Source organism: Arachis stenosperma, chromosome 5 (assembly GCF_014773155.1).
Source record: "Arachis stenosperma cultivar V10309 chromosome 5, arast.V10309.gnm1.PFL2, whole genome shotgun sequence".
In the NCBI taxonomy this organism is placed as follows: Eukaryota; Viridiplantae; Streptophyta; class Magnoliopsida; order Fabales; family Fabaceae; genus Arachis; species Arachis stenosperma.
In genome coordinates, this window is record NC_080381.1 from 30420144 (window position 1) to 30444352 (window position 24209).

General features: G+C 34.7%; 1 protein-coding gene across 1 annotated transcript; it reads right to left on the reverse strand.

The window, feature by feature from the left end:
- Positions 1-13318: 13318 nt before the first annotated feature.
- LOC130980650 (uncharacterized) lies at positions 13319-15214 on the reverse strand. The gene is made up of 2 exons (XM_057904309.1): positions 14378-15214; positions 13319-14284 (listed from the first exon to the last, which is right to left on the reverse strand). Exons 1-2 carry the CDS (start codon positions 15212-15214, stop codon positions 13319-13321), a joined length of 1803 nt encoding a protein of 600 aa, XP_057760292.1.
- Between the last annotated feature and the right edge of the window lie 8995 nt (positions 15215-24209).

Here is a 24209-nt window from a genome sequence, read left to right on the forward strand (position 1 = left end):
TAACTAGAGCAATTTACTCCTCTTCCTTTCTTGACTTGTCATACCTTAATTAATAATTAGATATAGGTATCTTGTTCTTGTCTCGTAAGGGCATATTTTGAGAGGATAACAATACAAAATTTTAAAATTCTTAATGAATTCAATATATTAGAAATATAAAAAATGTTTATCTTTTCAATAATTTTTGATAAAATATTTATTCTTTTAGTATCTTATATTTTTAGGACATAGATTAGCAAAACTCTTAATAATAATTATAAGTAAATAAATACAAAGAGTAAAGGAAAAACGATAAGTTTTGTTATTGTGCAATTTATCGTTTATATATAGTTATTGCTGTGTGCTCTCCTCTTTAATCTTGTTTCCTACCCTCCAGTTTCTGGTTCATCCGTTCAGTTTTGCTCTTTTAGAGCACCTACAATGGTGAGTTCCTCTTTCACTTTTTTCTGACACATAGGAACTCTAACCATTGGAGGAGAGAAGGAATGAGTTCCTGCACGGGTTTCAAGATGAGGGAGTTCCTCAGGGATTCAAATTAACCAATAATAACTTGCCATTTAGCAAATTATTTTAAAAAAATAATAATATAAAATCTAAAATAATTAAATAATTATATTAAATAATGAAATAATAATTAAATTAGTAATAATTATAATAAAAATTATATTAAATAATTATATTTTTATTTAATTAATAATTTATATTAATTATTTAAATAATAATTAATTATATTAAATAATTAAATTTTTATTTAATTAATAATTTATATTAATTATTTATATCATAATTAATATTGAATATTATTTATATTATTATATTAAATTATAATTAATTAAATTTACTTACATTAAAAAATAAATTTAATTTTTACACCTTACAAAATAATTCTTAGTTGAGTTAGTTATTTTTATTTTTAAAATTTAAAATGTTAACGATATTATTAAAATTAGCAGTTGTAAACACAAAACTATAAATTAGTGTAATCCACAATTATATATTGTGTATTATTGTTATATATGAATTTATTTAATATTAATATCTTTTAATAGTTAATTATTTTTAAATTTATAAATTTAAATAATATTATTAAAAAAATCAATTACATTAATTTTAAGTATTTTAATTAATTAATTAAGTAGGACGGGGACCACAACAGGGACTAAAGTTAGTTCCTCCTAATGGAGAAGAGAGATACTTTGAGTTCTTATTTACCGTTTATAACGCAAAAGCTGATGTGGAGTTACTTTTTATGACAGGTGGGCCATAAATAGGGACTGAGATGAGTTCCCTACTGGAGATGGTCTTAGTAGGAACATATTTTTGTTTTCATATTAGAATTAGTATTTCTGCTATTATCTTGTACATTAAAAATGGATATTAAATATCAAGAATAGACACCACATTAAGCGGGGGACAAGCATTTAATAATTAATAGTGGTAAAATATAAATAAAAATATAAAAAAAATGATAATTTCACTCTAGATGCGATTTTTTTATGTTGTATATTCAGGGACAGAGCTAGAGTTTTTTAATGGAGGGGTCAACATGTAATATATAACTTGACAAGAGAGAAGAAATAAAATTAAGAAGGTTAAATTGTAAAATAATCAATTTTTTATATAAAAATGATCAAGTTTGGGGGGACCATTGCCCCCGTTTCTTAATACCAAATTCCATCCCTTTGTATTATATGAAATATGAATATGAATTTATAAAAAAATATCATTATCAAACTAAAAATGACAATATTCATTTCTAAATATAAATTTTTTCCCCTTTAAAATCGCATTAGTACTCTTACCCTTAGTTTGGTTATAAGCTATAACTTAATTTCTTTCCATTTCAACTTCATTGAGTCCCAAACTCCCAATCATTCCAATAATAAATTAAGTCGTTCTCTAATTTCTAATGTTGGTCAGTACTTTACAATTATTTTCTGGTTCTTTTGGGAAAATGTCTTCTTATAGAGGCAAAGTCGAAAGACCAAAATACCCCGTTAATAATCTTTCAATTTAGAATGTTTTTAGTTGCAAGCTGAACACAGGTGCTACATTTGCAAGGACATAATTGTCTTAATACTTTACACTTTACAGTAGCCATAGCCCATAAGAGCCATGGAGGCATGGACCATGGTTCCCCATTCATCGGTACCCTTTTCAACGACAGATTCAAAAATCAAAAGTGAGTTTTGGCCTTCAAAGGTCTTTTTTTTTTCCTTTTAATTTGCTTTTTGAATTGCGATTTTCCCGTACGAAATAAGTTTTAATTGATATATTCTTTAATAATAAAAAAAATTGATATCTTCTTATTGCATAATACATTTTATAACCTCGATATAATGAATTATGTAATAATGACTTTATATGTATTTTTTATTTAATTAGTTTAGTAATTAACAAATTATAGTATTAAAATATCTTTTAATGATACAGGTGAGAAGTGTCGGTGACTTTCAAATGGTAGAATTTAGAAAATAAAGGGAGAAAGAGAGATGAGAAGTGTTGCATTAAAAATAAATAAATGAATTGAATGAATAATATTTATACATGAGTTTAGTTTTTTTTATATTTTATTTTAACTAATAATTGTTATATATGATGTATTATTATAATTTTATTATTTAAAAAAGTATGTTTAATATTAGGGTTAAGTATGATTTTGGTCTTTAAGATATAGATCGAAAAAATTTTTTGTACCCAATCTTTTTTTGCATACAAAATCGTCTCTAAAGTTTAACTTAATTTTAAAACCAAAATACCCTTCTCCTTCTTCACCAAAATATCCAGTTTCTATTCTTCTTTTTCTTCTTCTGCATCACAACAGCATCTCTTCTTCCTTTTCTACTTCTTCTTCATCACAGTGCTAACAACAACAACAATAAAATCAGAAGCACAACTAATTAATAAATATAAAAAATAGAATTAGAAATACAAAGCTGAGGAAATTGATTTTATTTTCTCAAATATACAAAGCTTAGAAAAATGTGGTACTGTGCATTGTAGCTTGTTTTCTCTATTGGTAAAGCACCAGAAGATAAAAAAATTAGAACACAAGAATCAGAAGAACAAAACACAAAGAGATCAAATATCAAATCAGAAGTAGAAAAAATAAAAAGCAGAAGAAATAATGAACAATAAAATCAGAATCAAAAGCAGAAAAAATTAGAAGCAGAAGCAAAATGAATCAGAAATAGAATCGGAATCCTAGGGAGGACCAGCGGCAAGGACCAACGGCGAGTACGCGAAGCGGCGGCAAGGAACAGAAGCATCGGCGGCAGTGGTGGAGCGTGACATCGACGAGGCACCCCTCTTCCTCTCCCTGGCCGTGCGTTCATCTCTCTCTCTCTCTCTCTCTCTCTCTCTCTCTCTCTCTCTCTTCACGAGCTCTTCGATGGCGGCAAGGCTTGCGTCTCCTCTCTCCTTCGCGAGATGAGGAGCAGCAGCGAGCGGCAATGAGTAGCGGCAATAGGTGAGAGGAGGATGAGCAGAACGACAACGCAGCGAATTCCCTTCTCCCCTCGCGTGATTCCCTTTCCCTTCCCCTTCTCATCAGTTTTCTTTGTTTATTTTATAATTTTTTAGTTAGGGGTAATTTTATAATAAAACTTAAAAATTTGGTAAAAAGAACGATTTTAAACCTAAGTTAAACCTTAGAGACGATTCTATATGCAAAAAAAAGTTGGGGACGAAAAAAATTTTCGGCCTATACCTTAGGGACAAAAACATTTTGCGCATATTCATGGTGTTTATCCGAATTCAATCCAAAAATTACGAATATGGATCCAATTCGCACACTAATAGGATCAGATTGCGGATTTTAAGTAGGTATCCGCGGATCCGTAAAAATAAATAAATAAAGAAGTAAATATTCTTTTTATGTTTTATTTCAACTAATAATTATCATATATGTTGTATTATTATAATTTTATTATTTGAGAAAAGTATGTTTAATATTATTTTAAGAGTAAACATGTTTAAAAGAGTAGAAAAAAGGATTTTATTGATATTTTTTAATAAAAATAAGCTTTTCAAAATATTTTTTAATTTTGCGGATATATCCGATCCGATCCGCAAATGTGTTTATCGGATTGGATCAGATCCAAGCTTAAAAACTGCAGATATTGGATCTGATCTGATGATTTTAGTGCGGATCGGATCGAGATTTTGGTCATATCCGATCCGCGTTCACCCCTATCTATACTCAGCCTCGAAGTTGGACTTCAAAACACATTGTTGCTTCTTGGAACTCCAAAAAATTAGGTTTTGCCCTGTATAAACGCAATACCCTGTTATAGACTTCCTATCCTCTATGTTCGAAGCCCAATCAGAATTAGAATAACCTGTGACAGCTAAAGCTGAGCACTTTTGCATGTGTAGTCTAACTATTCTTGTTCCTTGTAACTATATTAGGATTCTCTTCACTTCCTTCTACTGAGGAGACCCTGGAGCTTGCATGAATTGACTCACCTTGTAATAGTAGAATACCTACAACAGACGGATACAAACTTGGATTATTGAACACCTCACCATCTGTGAAAGTCAGTTTTAGATTTCATGTCATTGGAGTTGGAGCAACTTTGTAGTCTTGCATTGATGCCTTTTGAAGAATATCCTTGATATACTTGGTCTGTGATAGCACCATACCTCCATCACATGTCTTTGTTACTCCTATACCAAGAAAGTAATGAAGGGAGCCCATGTCTTTAAGTGCAAAAGTCTTGTTTAGCTGCTGAATAATACTAATAATTGCGTTTGATGAGGAACCTATGATGACAATGTCATCCACGTACACAAGCATAAAAGTGATTGAATCTTTTATTTTTCTCACAAAAAGACTAACATCAGACCTTGTTTGGGTGAAGTCTAAGCCTTTTAATGCTGTTGAGAGCTTGGTAAATCAGGTGCGTGGGACTTGTTAAGACCATATAGAGAGTGGGTTAACTTGCAAACCACTTGTGAACCACCGATTCAAAACCTCTTGGTTGAGTCAAGTAAATTTTTTCATGAAAATCTCCGTGTAAAAAATCATTATTAACATCTATTTGTCTTATGTCCCAGCCTCTAGAGAGAGAGTTAAAATAATTCTTACACTTGTTGGTTTGATGACTGGGCTGAAAGTCTCTTTAAAATCAATGTGTGCCCTTTGATTGAACCATTGAGCTATCAACCTTGCCTTGTACTTGCTCCCTGTGCCATGAGGATTTCGTTTTACTCTAAACACCTATTTGCTTCCGACTGAAGATCTACCTTTTGGTAATTCTATTAGCACCCCTGTTTGATTTTGCATAAATGTTGCATATTCCTCATTCATTGATTGCCTCCGATGAGGAATGGTGTAAGCTTGATTGTTGAATCTGTTGACTCACATCTGATTGTTAATTCACTTCATCTTGAAAAACTCTAAGTTTACTAATGCACTCTTGGATCTTGTTATCATAGCATGTTTGTTTGCTGTTTACGAGGGAGGTTGTGACTGAATATCAGAAGTTTGATGTTGATCTGCAGTTGACATGACCTGTTCTTGAGTATCATGAGATTCGAAACTAGAAACTCTTGCCAATTCTGGTGTATGAGGCATGTGAGGCAGTTGGTTTGTGTGGTTTCTGACACTGAAGGAGTGGATTGATTATCCAAACTTGGTTGGGGCTGAGATATCCGAAGAATTCACTGGTGTAAGTGCATTAGGTGGTGCAGCTACTAACTTTAGCATTGAAATATGAGGTATTGACAAGGAAGGAACACTGGCTGGTAGAGTTGAACTAGAAATAAAACCAAAACTACCTTCTTTGTAGAAAAACACATCTTCTTAAAAATGCACATCTCTAGTAACAATGATCTTAACTCTACTTGTGAGACACCTAAAACCTTTATACTCTTGAGCTGGTCCAAGATATACACATAGTTATGACCGGAACAGAAACTTATGCTTGTTGTATGGCGTTGTATGAGGGTAACACAAACAACCAAATACTCTTAGTATATCAAAAGGTGGAGATTGTTACATTAGCTTCTCATAGGGTGATTGATAATTCAATACTGGAGTAGGTAACAGATTGATGAGTTGGGCTGCAGTAGTAAATGTTTTCCCCCAGAATTTCATAGGCAAATGAGCTTCAGCTAATAGAGTTAACCCTAGAGTTGTAATATTCTTATATTTATGTTCTATGGCACCGTGTTGTTAGTGCACATGCGGACAAGCTAAGAAAAGCAAGGGATAATTTCTTCTATTCTAAAAAAATTAGCTAAAGTAGTATATTCTTTTGCATTGTCAGATTGAATATACTTAATCTTTGTATTAAATTGCAGTTCTACCATTTTCTTAAATTAAACAAAGATTGAATGCAGATGAGACCGATTATGTAACAAGAAAATTCAAGTATATATATTTTGAGAAAGCATAAATAAAATGTAGATATATAGTATCTTGATCCATTTATTGAAGGAATGGATGCAGGCCCCAGATATCAGTGTACAACAACTCTAAAGGTGAACTTATTACAGTGTGATAAAATGTGAAAATAAGAGTTGTCTAGAATTTCCTAAACAACAAGAATTACATAGAGAGTTTGAAATAGTAAAAGAAATTTCTCTATCTTTAAGGACCTTTAACAATATATCAGACGACGGATGTCCAAGTCTCAGATGCTATAGCCTAAAAATAAAATTATTGTCCAATTGAATAGAATATGCAACAACATCTACATTACTGATTGATTCCTTTAAGCAAACTGGACCAAATGAATATAAATCATTTCTAACTGTTATTCCTTGGAGAAGAATCTCCTTAAAATCCTGCCATTTAACCAAATATTTATTAGGATGAAATTCAATCCATGTATTATTACCACAAACAAATTTATGAGCACTACGTAAATTCTTTCTAATTTCAGGTATAAGCAGTAGTCTTTGCAATTTAAAAATATGTTGAGAAGAAAATTATTTTAATAGTGAATAGCCAACTTTTAAAATACGTAAAGAATTTCCATTATCTATAACTACTTATTTTTTACCATTGTAATTATTATATTCTGTCATGTTTGAACCTTCTGAAGTCATGTGATGAGTAGCGCCCAAAACTAAATACTAATTTGGGTCATAAATGGTTGAAGATGTGACAGCTAAATTAGTCATAGTTATATTTATTTGAGGTTTATTTTGACAGCTCCTAAATCTTTGATCGAAACTATACCAGCTGTTCTTGCCTGCTTAATCCGAGGTATAGCTCGTCCTCCGACCAAGATCAGCAAACTTCTCGGCTGGATCACGATATACGTCGGCAATGGATGAACAATGGGGTTGAAAATCTGCAAAGGCACTCCAACGCTCAAGTTAGTGTAAAGTAGATAATGGATCCTATCTTAGAAGAAAATGACATACCTTTCCTAGCTTTGTCGTCCGCCTTATATTTTAGTGGAAAGGTCGGCTGTTATCCTTGGGTTGTAACATCCAGGGAGACGATTAATTGTGTATCTGACGTTATTGGTTTAAGGTTGTTTATAGCTCATTATGAAATGATCGGTTACGATTATGAATTAGGCGTTACCGAGCTATAACTTATAACCGATGATTACTGGTCATATCACAGCCCCCAAGCTTGACCTGACTTTAAGGAGATAGGTTGAGCTTTATAATAGTCGAGTTATAGCTCGGTATACTGTGCCCCCAGGTCAGCGTATCTCACTTAAGGTTACTTGGAGGTAACTAAAAAGGCTTGAGACTGCAATTATAGCGTTTCCCCTCGTTCGAGACGTGTACAGCTTTATTTATTATTATTTTTCCTAGATGGGTACAACTTCTAAGACTTTCTTATAACCGTTCAAAGTGGGCTTCATTTAATGGCATTGATTTTCTTCATGGATTCAAAGAGTTAAGTAAATGAATGGTTTGGGGTCTAGCTCTTTGTTTCCTGCAATAAAATTCAAGTGGCTATCCAGAAGCTTCTAAACACAGTGAGTACCAGAGGTTAGTCTCATTCTTCCCCCCTACTCTATTTTGTTTTCGTTACCATTTTCCTGGGTTTATCAAAAACAATGAGTGAGAAGAAAGGAAAATTTTTACCCAAGATTGAAGACGACGAGTCTTACGATTGGGTCGATGATGATGTCAAAATAAGGGCTTCCCTATTTTCTGATAAGGATAGTGTAAATGAAGTTAAGTTAGCTAGCATAGTTAAACCTGGATTCCATTTGGAATTACTGCCATGCAACCGTTCTGATCGGGTTTTTCATAGAAAAAGGGACTTCGAAAGCTTTTTTATGTATAGTTGCATATTGGAGGAACTACGTGTTCGACTCCCGTTTACTCAATTCGAATGTGATATTCTGAAACAGATGAACTCCGCTCCGTCACAAGTTCATCCTAACGGCTGGGCATTTATAAAGTGTTTCCAAGTGTTGATGCAATTTCTGAAAATTGAACCGGAATTGGAGCTTTTCTTTTCACTGTTCCAAGTCAAAGGGGTGTGGAAGGGAGTGTGGGTTAATTTAAACAGCACACCTGGCTTTTCTGTATTCAAACTATATAGATCCTCCTTCAAGGATTTCAAGGAAATGTTCTTGAAGGTGAAGTCAGTGGACGAGGATTTTTCTTTTTACCTAGATGAGCACTTGGGAGAAAAATTTCCCCTATATTGGTGTTGCCAACCGCAACACATAATAGGTCCTGAACTGATAACTAGTCGAAATGAGTGTATAATATCCTTTCTGATTGAAATGGTAGATAAGGGAGGTTTGATATCTGTATCCGAATCGCTCCCCTAGGAAGAGAATAAGTCATCTGTAATGGATTATTTTGGTGAGAGCATCATGACATATATAGAAATATATTTTGTTGTTATTTGTTTTGTAATGGAATGTCTGCTTTTCTGACATAACGTGTTTTTTCGTTACAGCTGGAAAGTTCCCTGGAGATTTATCGAGTTTTACTGTAAAACAGGAGAAGCTTCATGTTTTTGAAAATGATGGGGATGGGTTATCGGTTTGGGATCGGGGGTTTCCTTTTAACGTCGTTGCAGACGATGTTGTTCAAAGTTTTTCAGACATAGCTCGGGTGGAAGAAGCTGGGGATGTGGGGGTTGATCAGTTTCTTCAGGTCAAATTTGGTCTAATTATGTGTGATTTTTTTATAAAGATTATAGCGATTCTAATGGTTAATCTTACGATTACAGGTGCTGGGATTTCGTTTGGCCTGTATTGGCCGCAATCAAGAGAAGAAGCATAAGAAAATTGCAATTGAGACTGAAGAGGGCGTTGTTTTAAAGGAACAACTTAGTTCTAAGCAGCTAGCCCTAACCGATTTAAAAAAAAAGTTTTCTGACTTGGAAAAGGAACTGAAAGTGGAGAAAGAAAATGGTGAGAAAGTGGCGGAGTTATTAAAAAAGAAAGATACTGACCTTGAGGACATGAATAAGCGAGTTATCGAGCTAACTGTCCAAATGAAGAAATTCGAAACTAGTAAGGAGGGCGATATTCTTGATGCCTTTGCTGAAGGCTTTGAACGAGTTGTGACTCAGGCGAAGTTTCTTGTGCCTGACGGGGACTTTTCGCCAATGGACCCGAGTAAGGTACTCCGGGATGGTCAGCTTGTGGATGATGAAGAGGTTATTGAAGAGGGTGGTGATAATTTAGTTGACTGATTGCACTTTGTATGACTTTTGGTTGTTTTTGCTTTTTAGATTGGCTTTAGTTTAAGAACCATGGATTATGACTGTTTCATTTTGTATGTGTAATTAGGTTTTGTTTGATCCTAATTACTTTGTCAGATACCCGTGAAAGGGATTTGTTAACTACGTTTTGTCTGAAAATTGCTCAGTACATTGTCTGTTGTTCTGTTTAAAATGGGTAACTTATGATGCGATGCCAAATTTCCTTTTAGTATTGGTTAATAAATCGAGATAAGAAGAATATGACATTAGCAAAAAAAAATTTTATCAATAGAGATAAAATTTATTCGAAGCAGTACTTTTACAATTTTTTTCTTAGGTAGGCTAGCCTCATTAAAACCTCCTTGAGCAAAACCCTTTTGGGAAAAATCTCAAGTCAGGAAAAAGAGTACTAGCATGCTGCCTCTTCTTAACTGTAATATTGCTTTAAGGAATTGACATTCCATGTATTGGGGATTCTGGTGCCATCCAATTGTTCTAATTTGTAAGCTCCTCTTCCAAGGACTTCTAACACGCGGTAGGGACCATCCCAGGTTGCTGCAAGTTTTCCGTGGGATGTAGGTCGGCGAGCTTCTTCAGTTTTTCTCAGCACCAAATTGCCAGTGTTAAATGACCTTGGTTGGACCTTTTTATCATGACGTCGGCCGATCTGTTGTTGTAGGGCTTGGTGGCGAATTGCTGCTATATTCCTAACCTCTTCTATTAAATCAAGCTCTGCTCGGCGAGCCTGATCATGGTGTTCGGCTTTCGCTCGTAAGGAGTGCTGTGAAATCTCCAACGGGATCATTGCCTCGGACCTATATACCAAGCGGAATGGGGTTTCTTTGGTGGATATATGTATTGTAGTATTGTATGACCATAATACTTCTGGGACAAGCTCGGCCCAGAGTCCCTTGGCATTGTCGAGCTTTTTCCTCAAGGCATGTAAGAGGACCTTATTAGCAACCTCGGCTAGCCCATTAGACTGTGGATGTTCCACAGATGAGAAGTGTTGGTTTATCTTTAGATTCTGCAAAAAATCCTTGAAATTATGGTCGGTAAACTGCGACCATTGTCAGTGACAATATGGCGAGGAATACCAAATCGGCATATGATATTTTTCCAAAAAAATGATATCATTTGGGAGGATGTAATCCTTGCTAAAGGTTGTGCTTCAATCCACTTGGAGAAATAATCGATAGCAACTACCAAATATTTTACCTGTCTCGGTGCAGTGGGGAATGGGCCGAGGATATCGATTCCCCACTGGTTAAATGGCCAACTTACCACTGAATGGTGAAGTTGTTTGGCTGGTATGTTAATGATCGGGGCATGCTTTTGACACTGGTCGCAAGTTCTGACCTTTTGTCTGCTGTCCTCCCACAACATCGGCCAATAAAAACCAGCGCGGAGGATTTTCTGTGCTAGGCTTCTTGCCCCGGAGTGTATCCCACAGATTCCTTCATGAGCTTCGACTAAGACAAGATCTGCTTCAGACCTGTCCAAACATTTCAAAAGTGGTCGAAAATATCCCCGCCTATACAGGACATTATTCATTAGTGTAAAGAAAGAGGCCTGTCTTCTAAATTTTTTCTAATCTGAGACCCCTTCTAGGATGGAACCATCTCGGAGGTATTGCATATAAGGTAACTGCCAACTGTTGCCACTTGAAATTCTTAGGATATTAACTATATGAATGCTCGGCTTATCTAAAGTTGATTGTAAAAGTGTTGCCGTGTGTGCCTGTGTGGTGGCTAATTTTGACAAAATATCTGCCCTGCTATTTTGATCTTTAGGGATATGACAAATTTCAATTTTTGAAAAACTGTTTATCAACTATTGAACAATATCTAGATATTGTAGCATAATTTGGTCTTTTGTTTGAAAACTTTGATTTACTTGCTGAACAACTAATAATGAATCACAGTAGACCTTTAATCTAATAATGTGTAAATCAATGGCTAACCTTAGCCTAGCAATGAGGGCTTCGTACTCAGCCTGGTTATTACTGGCTTTGAAAGAGAACCGCAGAGAATGTTCCAGGATTATGCCCTCCGAACTTTCTAACAATATCCCTGCTCCAGACCCTTGAAGGTTTGAAGCTCCGTCAATGAACAAGGTCCATTCCAGGCTTTCTGTGTCCAGATATGGTTCTGTGAGTTCGGCGACAAAATCAACCAAGTACTGCGACTTGACAAATCCTCTTGGTTGGTATTGAATATCAAATTCTGAAAGCTCGATGGACCATTTGATGAGTCGTCCTGCTAGTTCAGGTTTAGAAAGAATCTGCCGAAGAGGTTGTCCAGTTCTAACGATGATTGTGTGACTCTGGAAATATGGTCAGAGCCGCCTCGATGAGAAGACCAGTGCGAGGGAGAGCTTTTCTAACTTCGGGTAACGAAGCTTGGCACTTTGTAATGACTTGCTCACAAAATAAACCGGATGTTGGACCTTTTCAGCTTCTGTTATAAGGACAGAACTAATTGCGACATCAGTAATAGACAAGTATATATATAACGGCTGACCGAGCTTTGGTTTTTGTAAAACAGGTGGTTTTGAAAGAAATTGTTTCAAATTCATGAATGCAGCTTCACAGTTTTTGTTCCATTCAAAATGCTTTGCATTCTTTTTTAAACACTGAAAAAAGTTATAGGATTTAAGTGCCAAACATGGTAAAAATCTCGATAAAGCGGCTAGCCTTCCTGTTAGTCTTTGAACATCCTTTATTGTTGTTGGACTCTGCATATCAAGTATTGCTTGACATTTTTCTGGATTTGCTTCAATGCCTCGGCTAGTGAGGATAAATCCGAGGAATTTTCCTCCGGTAACACCGAAGGCGCACTTTTCAGGATTTAATCTCATGTTATAACGTCGGATCTGTCCAAAAATCTCGGCTGGGTCGCGGATATGGGAATTGCCGACCATAGTCTTGGCGACCATATCATCAATGTAGACTTCGATATTCTGACCCATTTGGTTCTCAAAGACCTTGTTCATTAGCCTTTGGTACGTTGCACCTGCATTCTTTAATCCAAAAGGCATAACATTATAGCAGTAATTACCATACTCGGTTATGAAAGCTGTTTTTTCTTGGTCTGATGGGTGCATAAAAATCTGGTTATAGCCAGAGTACGCGTCCATGAAACTCAAGAAACCATAACCACAAGAGTTATCGACTAAAGTGTCAATGCAAGGTAAAGGATAAGCATCTTTAAGACATGCCTTATTTAAGTTAGTAAAATCGACGCACATGCGCCACTTACCATTATTCTTTTTTACCATAACAACATTGGCGAGCCATGTTGTGAACCTGATCTCTCGGATGAAATGAGCATCAATGAGCTTTTTAACCTCTGCCAAGGATGCAAGCTTCTTCTCAGTACCGAGATTTTTCTTCTTTTGTGAGATCGGCCGAGCTGCTGGATTAATTGCCAACTTGTGCGTAATAACAGATGGATCTATCCCAAGCATGTCGCCGGAGGTCCAAGCAAACAAGTCGGCGTTCTCCCGTAAGAATCTTACAAGTTGCTCTCTTTCTTCCGTACTGATCGATGTTCCCACAAAAGTGAACTTCATGGGATCTTTAGTCAGTGCGACCTTTGTTAATTCCTCATTTGGCATAGGCCAATCTTCAAAGTCGGCTCTTGGATCAAACTCGGTCAACCTTATTTGTTCGGATTATATGGAATTGACATGCGCCGTGTTATTCTTTTTGATGGGCTTCAAGCTTGTGTTATACCATTGCCGAGCTTCGTGGAGGTCGCCATGGATGGTTGCTACTAAATTATCCTGCACAGGAAACTTAACACAAAGGTGAACCATGGATACAATTGCAGCAAACCTATTTAATAATGATATGCCTAATATGAGATTATAAGGCCTAAAGCAATCGACCACAAGATATTGAATGTCTTGCGTCTTAAATAATGGTTGCTCACCGAGTGTGGTTTGTAACCACACAGAACCCAAAACAGGGACTCGCTCTCCTGAAAATCCTACCAAGTCTCCATGGTATGGTTGTAGAATGTTGCTGCTTAGCTTCATTTTTTCGAACATGGTAAAAAATAACACGTTGGCACTGCTTCCAGGATCGAGTAGTACTTTGCGGACTACCAAGTCCCCCAATTGAACAGAAATTATCACTGGATCGTCATAATTGGTATCAGTATGACTAAAGTCGGTTGAACGGAAAGTCATCTCTGGGAAGTCCTGAACCGGCTGAGGACCTTTAAAGGCATCTGTGACTGTCAACATGGCCCTGTAAGTACATTTTCGGGCTGAGCTTGTGTGTCCGCCTCCAGCATATCCTCCCGAAATACAGTTGATAATCCCTCTGGGTTGGGCTGGTGTTTTATCCTTTTCTTTTGATGAAGGCCCTGCTGCGGAGGGGTCAGAGGTGGAGGTTACTTTCTTCTGCATGTGCCCTGCAATAAATTTATCAAGGTGGCCTTGTCTTGCAAGACGTTCGAGTAGATCTTTGGTGATCACACAATCATCGGTTGTGTGTCCGTGCTTCTGATGGAAGGTGCAATATTTAGATTTATCAATGCCTTTGGATTCCGGGTAGTTGCCAGCTTTGCGGGGAGGCTTAATTAACTTGGAATTGAGTATCTCTTTGATAATGTCATCTCGCTTTGTGTTGAACTGGGTGTATGACTCATAACGGAAAACTGGTTTAAAGGCTTTCTTACTATCTCGGGGTTTATCATCATCCTTACTATTGACCGATCTTTATGCTTTTCGGGCTTGTCGAAGCTCTTCAACGTCTATCTGTCCCTTGGCTTTCTCGCGAAACTCGGCTAAGGTTTGTGGTTTAGCGACGGCAATTGTCTCTTGAAACTTGCCCGGACGAAGGCCGCTTTTAATGGCATGGAGATGGACTTCGGGATGGAGATCCGGGATTCTCATGGTGACCTTTGTAAAACGTGTAATATAATCCTTTAAGCTCTCTTGTGGGCCTTGCTTGATGGTCGTCAAGTAGTCTGAATCATGCAGATATATTGCCGATGCTACGAAGTGGTCTTCGAACTGTTTGGCTAATTCCTGGAAGCGCGATATTGAATCTGCAGGCAAAGAGCAAAACCAGTCAAGTACAGGACCATCTAAAAAGGATGAAAAACAACAGCATAAAATAGAGTCGGATGCACCGTTAACGATCATAATAGATCGAAATTTTATGATATGCTGCTTTGGATCTCCGAGCCCGTCATACGGGGTTAAAGTCGTCGGCAGGGTGAACTGTCTGGGAAGTTGAAAATTCATTATGTCGGCTGTAAACGGGCCGGTAGAGTTGTCGCGCTCCTCTTCGTCCGCGTCTAGTTGGGTTTCTTCAGTTCTACGAGCCCCATCTTCCTCGTGCTGAGGTATTTCAGAAACATGAGTCGGCGCTGATTGACGCTCGTGGTTTTCTTCTCGGTCATGGTGATCATTGTTATGCTCTATTCGAGCGTTGACTAATTGCGCGATTTGATTCTGCATTCTCTGATTTTCTTCCACCATTTGTTGGTTTGCTTGTTGAAGCTCTGTCATCATCCGTAGGAGCTCGGATGAGGTGGGGGGAGGAACATCAGCCATGAGTGCATTTTAAGGGTGTTTTGGGACCTTTTACGAATGATATTCCAAGCTTTTTCGGCCCCACGGTGGGCACCAAGTGTTCTTGCCTGCTTAATCCGAGGTATAGCTCGTCCTCCGACCAAGATCAGCAAACTTCTCGGCTGGATCACGATATACGTCGGCAATGGATGAACAATGGGGTTGGGAACCTGCAAAGGCACTCAAACGCTCAAGTTAGTGTAAAGTAGATAATGGATCCTATCTTAGAAGAAAATGACATACCTTTACTAGCTTTGTCCTCCGCCTTATATTTTAGTGAAAAGGTCGGCCGTTATTCTTGGGTTGTAACGTCCAGGGAGAGGATTAATTGTGTATCTGACGTTATTGGTTTAAGGTTGTTTATAGCTCATTATGAAATGGTCGGTTACGTCGTTACGATTATGAATTAGGTGTTACCGAGTTATAACTTATAACCGATGATTACTGGTCATATCACCAACAATTTACAACAATGTGTCTAAATTTTTTACACAATTGACAACTGAACCGTAAAAAATTTTGATTTCATCCTTTACCAAAATGCTGTACAATATTGAACTTGTGTCTGCTTCTAACACTAAAACTACCTCTTGAGTTGTAGCCTCGGCCAGAACCTGACTTGACTTGATGATTGTTATGTAAGAAAAAAAAAAAACTCATGTTCATATTATTACTATTATTATTGCACGAGTGGCTTGCTTACTTCTTTATTGACTAAGAAAATAAATCGTGAGGGAAAAAATATATCGGAAATGCAACCCACGTTTACTTGCCGTTATAAGTTATAGAACTGTATTATACTGTTATTTATTTATTTATTTATTTATAAACTTGGAATAAACAAAGAGGAATATATAGAAAATTCGTAATGCAGCCGACGTTTTATTTTAATCAACATGTTTTTTTGTGACTTTATTTTAATCAACAATGCAAGCTGTATATTTCAATCCTAAATAAAAGGTGAAATATATGGTAAAGATGTTGTTTTAAAGATGTGCTTATGTGGCAAAATCTAAACCATACATTCTAAAACCACACTTTTAACTTAAAACCGTAACCCTTCACAAGGAAAAACGTCACCTAATGGAAAAAAGTAAATTAGAAGATTTAAGAGAAGAAATAATTAAATTATCAAAACTAATAGATCAAAAATTAATGATTTTAACCAATGTTAATTGTAATGACACTGAATTCTTAAAATCAATACAAAATGATTTTTCTCAAAATCTTTATTTTACTATAAGTTTTATTGAGGGACTTCAAAAACCTGAAAAAACTTATTTTTCACATGGAATTTCTAAAAAATGCTACCATGGAAATGATTCCCCACATCTTCATCATACTTTTAACCCACAATTAAATTCTATAGTAGATATGCTTGAAGAAATATTAGTATCTATAAAATTTCAAAGAAATAAGGAAAAAGAGAATCCCAAAGAAGAAAAATTTCAAAATATAATCAACATAACAGACTTAAAAGTAAAACCACCATTGAAATTATGAATATTGAAGAAAAATTAGAAGAAGTTACAATGCTTTTTAAACAATTAAAAATGGCTCAAGAAAATAATATTATGGAACATGGTTTTTAAATAGAAGAAGAATTAGTAAATGATGAAAATATAGAAAATGAAGAACATATTCTAGACTATTCAAGTGACGAAGAACCAGCAATTCCAATACAAGTAAAAAATGAAGCTGGAACATCTAAGGATAATCAATCTCAATTTAAATGGGAAACAGGTTTTGATAATTATGCTTTTAAAAAAGGATTTATAAATAAAGATTCAAAATATACAAAAATACCATCAAAATACGTTCCTAAAATCCAGGAAATGGAAGGAGAAAGAATGCTCGATTTAGACTGCAAAAAAAACAAAAAAGAAATTTTCGAAAACTGGTTGAATTCCTTCTTATTAGAAGCCTTTACTAATCCAAAACTTAGTGAATTGTCTGGAAGAGACATTTGGAATTACATAGGATTTCATACTAAAGGAACTATAAGAGATTATATGACATCAATAGAAAACCAAATAATAGAAGAACTAGAAACAAAAACAACAGCTTATGATAAGATATTATATATAATGATGATTCTATATAAAGAATTTTTTGGAAAAAATATTATAGATCATAGACAAGAAGTCTATAATAAGGAATATCAAGAAGCAAAAAAACCATTTAGCTAATATTCAGATATATGATTTATGTAATGTGGAGTCTTATATATGTGAATATAGAATACATTATTACAAATTAAAAGAAGAAGATAAAAATCATTATCTCAGTATGTATATAACAAAACTTCCATATCCTGCTAATGAATTTATAATGGGAAGATTTATAAGAGAAATAAATAGAGGGACAATTGAAAATAATTTTGGTGGAGCAACCTCTGCAATAAGAGAGGAAATAAAAGAACGTTGTATGCAAGAAGCAACTCAAAAAAGATTTGCAAATATAATTAGAATTTGCTGTCAGGATAATGAAGAGATACCTCAAAAATATGGTCTTAATAAAAATTTTCAAAGAAAAAGAAAATATCAATTTAGAAGAAGAAAATACTATCCAAACTGGAGAAAAAAGAGATATTTTAGGAAAGAAAATAACAATAAAAACAAAAGACAAAGAAATAACTATTGCCCGAATAAAAAAGAAAATTGTAAATGTTGGTATTGCCAAGAAGAAGGACACTACGCAAATGAATGCCCAAAAAAGAAGGATAAAAAGGATCTTACTAAACAAATAGAAATTGCTAAGTCTTGTTTCATGGAACCATTAGAAGAATCTGATGATAACTTAGACTATATTTTTGAATATGTCTCAGAAACAGACTCAGAGACTGAGTAATAATGCTACATTTATTACTATAAAAATAACAGAAAAATTTATAAATGCTTTCATAGATTCTGGAGCAACACAATGCTTTGCTAGTTCAAATATAAAACTTGATTGGAAAAAATTAAAGAAACCATTAAGAGTTAGAATAGCTGACAAATCAATACATAAAATTGACCAAAAAGCAGAGATGGTTGAAATTTTTATTCAAAATTATAGATTCATTGTTCCATCTATATATATGTTAGATTCTGGAATGGATTTTATCATAGGAAATAACTTTTTAGAGCTATATCATCCATTCATTCAAGAATTAACATATATAGTTTTAAAAGCTCCACACGATTCTTCAATAAATCAAAAATCAAAACGTATAAAAATACCAACTACTACTATAGATAAGATCTTAAAATTTAAAATATTTTCTATATTAGAAACATGTTATTTAAATCTATACTTTCATATAAATATTCCAAAAAATAATCTTGAAATAAAGATAGAAGAACTTTTGAATGAAATTTGTGCTGAAAATCCTTTAGATATTAAAAATACAAATAACGAATTAGTAAGCATTAAATTAAAAGATCCCACAAAAGAGATAAATGTTCCAAATAAAATTCCTTATTCCGCAAGAGATAGAGAAGAGTTCTCACTAGAATGTAAAGATCTTTTGGAAAAAGGAATTATAAGATTAAGTAAAAGTCCTCATGCGGCTCCAGCTTTTTACGTTGAAAACAATAATGAAATTAAAAGGGGAAAACGAAGAATGGTAATAAACTATAAGAAAATGAATGAAGCAACTATTGGTGATGCTCATAAACTTCCAAGAAAAGATTCTATTTTAGAAAAAATCAAAGGAGCAACTTGGTTTTCATCTCTTGATGCAAAATCAGGATATTGGCAACTTCGTTTAGACGAAGAAACAAAGAAATTAACTGCTTTTACTTGCCCAACAAAAGAATCAACAAGTGTGTTGCTCTATGAATGGAATGTATTACCATTCGGATTAAAATAAGCCCCAGGTATTTATCAAAAATTTATGGAAGAAAATCCAAAGGAGTTAAATGAATTTGTTTTAGTGTACATTGATGATATACTAATTTTTACAAAACAGGATAAAGAAGATCATCTTCAAAAATTATTAATAGTTTTAGAAAGATGTAAAGAAAAAGGATTAGTTCTTAGCAAAAAGAAAGCAAGAATAGCAAAACAAGAAATAGAGTTTCTTGGATTAATTCTATCCACTGAAGGAAAGCTAAAACTACAACCAAATGTTCTAGAAAAAGTAAATTTATTTCCTAATAAAATAGAAGATAGAAAATAATTACAAAGATTTTTAGGGTGTATAAATTATATTTCTGATCAAGGATTTTTAAAGAATATAACAGAATACACTAAAAGCTTATTTCCAAAAATAAGTACTAAAAAAGAATGGAAATGGGATGAAAAAGATAGTATGCAAATTCAAAGAATTAAAGAATTATGTGAAAAACTTCCAGAACTTTATATTCCAGAAGAAAATGACTACTTAATAGTAGAAACAGATGCTTCAGACATAACCTGGTCAGGATGTCTAAAAGCTAAGAAAGCTATAAAAAGCTTAGAACAAGAAAAAGAATCACTAGATTCTAAATATCCCCCAAAGGAATTACTTTGCAGGTATATTTCAGGAACTTTTACTCCAACAGAACAGAGATATACCACTCATGAAAAGGAAACTCTGGCAGCAATTAAATCTCTTAAGAAATGGAAAATTGATTTACTACCCAAAGAATTTACGTTAAGGACAGATTCAAGTTACCTAACAGGTTTTATACGATATAATTTAAAAGTTGATTATAATCATGGACGATTGGTAAGATGGCAATTATTTTTGTTACAATATCCAATAAAAATTGAATATATTAAGGGTGACAAAAATGTTATTGAAGATACATTAACAAGAGAATGGAGTTCGTCTACAACGCATTAGATCAAGAAATTCAAAAATACGAACAAGAACTCGAAAAATGCAAGCATTGTCAGCAAATAAGGATACAGATCCAATCCCTCAAGAAGGCGATCGAAGCAATGAAATCAACACAACAACCAAAACCATCAGAGTTCAGCCAGCTAAGCGTGGTGGACAAATCAGGTGAAGAAAAAATTCCAGAAAACAAAACAATTGCTGAAATTATCAAAAAATCCACCCAAGATAAAAAATATTATGTAATTTATAATGGCCCCATGAAAGGAGTATATGATGCCTGGGAAAAAGCAGCACCATTTACACATCAATCAAGGATAATTCATAAAGGAGGGTTTTTAACACTGGAAGAAGCAAAAGAATCCTTCAGGGAATATGAAGCTCTTCATCCAGAGCAAACCCTAAAAAGAGTAGATAAAGCTCCAATTCAAACCCAGAGAACAGGAATAATAAGAAATATTCCTACAAGGGTTGAAATCAAGGAAAAGAAAAGGGTCTGTAGATCAAATCTCAGAGAAACCCTTAACATAGTCCTAAATTGGACTGAAGAAAAAAGGGCAATCTTGGGATATTATCCTATTGCCAAAGAACAGCTAACAAAGCTGGTTATATTTCCAGATGCTTCCCCATCTGACACCTATCAGTTTTTCCAGTATGGATTAATTGATACAATTTTAATTTTTAATGATTTAAAAATTATTAGTGAGTTTCCTGCAGGATTCGTTGATGCAATAAAGAGATTTAAAAATATGATTGACAACGTAAATCCAAGGGATATATCCCTAAAATTTACGAATAGTCAACCTATTTTTAATGAAGAAGAAGAATGCTTGGTTCCAGCATATCAAGTAATCTTCATGTCCGTCTTCCCAGGAAATTTTCAACCAATTGATCAAGTTCAAGATTTAACAATCTACAGTCATGAAGGAAGACTAGCCAGCACACTAGCAAGGGTCTTCGAAAGAACTCAAAGGATAACAAGGGAATCTCATACAAGAATCAATTATAAAAGCAGAAATACTTTGCTTGTATCCAGTAAAAGGAATGAAATTGAAGAAAGAGAGATGAGACTCTTAGTGGAATTTGAATCAGCATTCTACAACTTATCTGGGCTCTTAGAAAAGCTCTCCGAAGGGATAAAAAGGAATCTCTGCTATTTGATAAAATACAGAGAAGACCACAAGTGCCAGCTATGTGTCTCAGAGTTATCTGAAGAAAGCAATAATGAAACGGAATCAACCCACATGATAAAGGAAGGAGACAACGCATCTGAAGGCCACATAATGAAAGAGGAGGACAACACATCTGAAGCATCTCTCAACATTATTGCATAATGACGTAAGCGCTTAGGTCATAGAGCACCAACAATGTAGCTGGTGCAAGATAATAAACAATGACGTAAGCAATGACGTCATAAGAAGGGTGACGATTGGATTTTTGACGGTTTAGAATTTCACAAATGAATTCTCGTTGCAAGTATAGTTTCTAAACCAACAATAATCCTTTCATACAAAAGATTGTTTGTCACAAGTACAAACCCCTAGAATCTATAAACCGAAGTATTTAAACCTCGGGTCGTTCTCCCTAGGATTTACAATAAAGTGTCTTGTTATTGGTTGTGAGTTATTTTGGGGTTTTAGATGAGAAACATGAATAGTAAATGGTAAGAAAACTTTATTAACAAAATGGTCTTGGCAAGGTTTGGTTGTCAAGGGTCTTCATCATTATCACTAGCCACAAGTATGGTAGTTGCAAGGATTAATCCCACTTAGTCATCCTTAAATCAATTAACAAAGGAAAGTCAAGTGAGTTATATCAATCCTAGTCCATAAGTCCTAGCTTTCCACTAATTGGATTAATGAAGGCTAGAGTTAATGGCTATCAACTAGCAATCAATTGGACACTAGTGACTCAAGAAATCCTAAGTTACCTTCTCAAGCCAAGAACATAAAATTCTACTCTAACATCCTCTCAAGCATTTCATCAAACACTTGGAGGGTAATGAAAGAAAGCATTTTTATTTGTAAGAATAAAAGGAATCAACAACCAACAATTACAAAGAATTAACAAAACAACAATCAACAACATCACAATCACATGAATTATCTCAAATTGCATTATTAAAAGAAAACAAAAGAACAAGAATATCTCAATTACAAAACCTAGAAACAAAATAAGAGAAATTACAACAAGAGGATAGGGATAGAAAGAAGAACCAAAGTGTAGCAATCACCACTTGAAGGTAGAAGTAGAAGGAGACTTGAATTAAACCTAGAACTATGAGATCCTAATCTAACCCTAATTCCTAATCCTAGAGAGAAGTGAGAGCTTCTCTCTCTAAAACTAACTCTAACTCCTAAAACTAAGCTAATGATCAAAAGTATCTAAAGTATGTTGATTCCCCTTCAATCCTTGGCTTAAATAGCATCAGAAATGAGTTGGATTGGGCCCACAAGGCTTCTAAAGTCGCTGGCCACGAGTTGCATCTTAAAAAGTCACATGCAGCATCGGCGCGTCCGCGTACTGTGCGCGTGCGCGCCCCTATACGTGTAGCAACTATGGCAAATCTTATATCGTTTCGAAGCCCCGGATGTTAGCTTTCCAACCCAACTGAAACCGCATCATTTGGACCTCTGTAGCTCAAGTTATGGTCAATTAAGTGCGAAGAGGTCGGCTTGACAGCTTTCTGGTTCTTTCATTTCTTCATGAGTTCTCCAACTTTACATGCTTTTTCTTCATTCCCTTGATCCAATCTTTGCCTCCTAAATCTGAAATCACTTAACAAACATATCAAGGCATCTAATGGAATCAAGGTGAATTATATTTAGCTATTTTAAGACCTAAAAAGCATGTTTTCACTCTTAAGCACAATTAAAGGAGAATATACAAAACCATGCTATTTCATTGAGTAAATGTGGATAAAAGGTGATAAAATCCCCTAAAATCAATACAAGATAAACCCTACAAATGGGGTTTGTCAACCTCCCCACACTTAAACCAAGCATGTCCTCATGCTTAAGCCAAGAGAGAAACAAAGGGCATCAACATTTATTCAATGTGAGCTAATCTAAATGTACCTATCTATATGAATGCAACTAAATACAAAATGATTCTACCTACTTGGTTAGAAATAAATCAATCCTCCAAGAGCATGTATAAACGGGTAGGGCTAAGGTCATATGACGATTCATGAATCCTACCAATTTAAGTATGAAATGAAGTTCAAGTAGACTTGCAAGAAGAACGCTCATGAAAGCCGGGAATCAAGGAATTGAGCATCGAACCCTCACCGGGAGTGTTTGCACTCTAGTCGCTCGGTGTTTGGGGTTGATTCTCTCAATTCTCCCCTAATCATGCTTTTCAAGATTTGTTTTTCATCTAACAATCAACAATTATTTCATGCATGCATACAATTATCATGAGGTCTTTCCTTTAGGTTTTAATGGGGCTAGGGTCAAGGTAGGGTCATATATGGCTAGTGGACTAGGATTTGGTTCTTTGATTAGCTTAAACTTTTCCACCTAACCTATATAATGACCTATACAATTAAGTACTAAACTAACTACCCATTCCTCACTTTTTCACATACTCATGCATTTTCTTTTGATTATCACACCTATACATTGATTTTATTTGAACTTTACTTTGGGGCATTTTGTCCCCTTTTATTGCTTTTCTTTTCTTTTTCTTTCTTTTTATTTCTTTTTTTTTCTATATTTTTCTTTTCCATACTGTTGTTATTTTTTCTTTTCTTTTTCTCATTTTTTTTATACAAGAGCATCAATGCATAAGGTATTACATTTGATCAATGCATGAGTATGTACCCAATTCCCAATATTTACACTAATAATACAAAACTACCCTTTTATTCACCCAATGTCCCAAGGTTCCCACACTTGAATGATACTCACACACACTAGCCTAAGCCAATCAAAGATCCAAATTAAGGACATTTATTGTTTTTCGCTTTAAGGCTTGTAATGTGCTAAATTAAGAACAAAGTGGGTTAATCGTAGGCTCAAATATGGCTAACAAAGGAAGATAAAAGGTAAGGCTATTTGGGTAAGTAAGCTAATGGAATGATGGCCTCAATCATATAAATGCATGAATACACAAAATAATGGACATATAGACTCAAACAAAGCAAAGATCACAATCATAGGAAGAGAATAA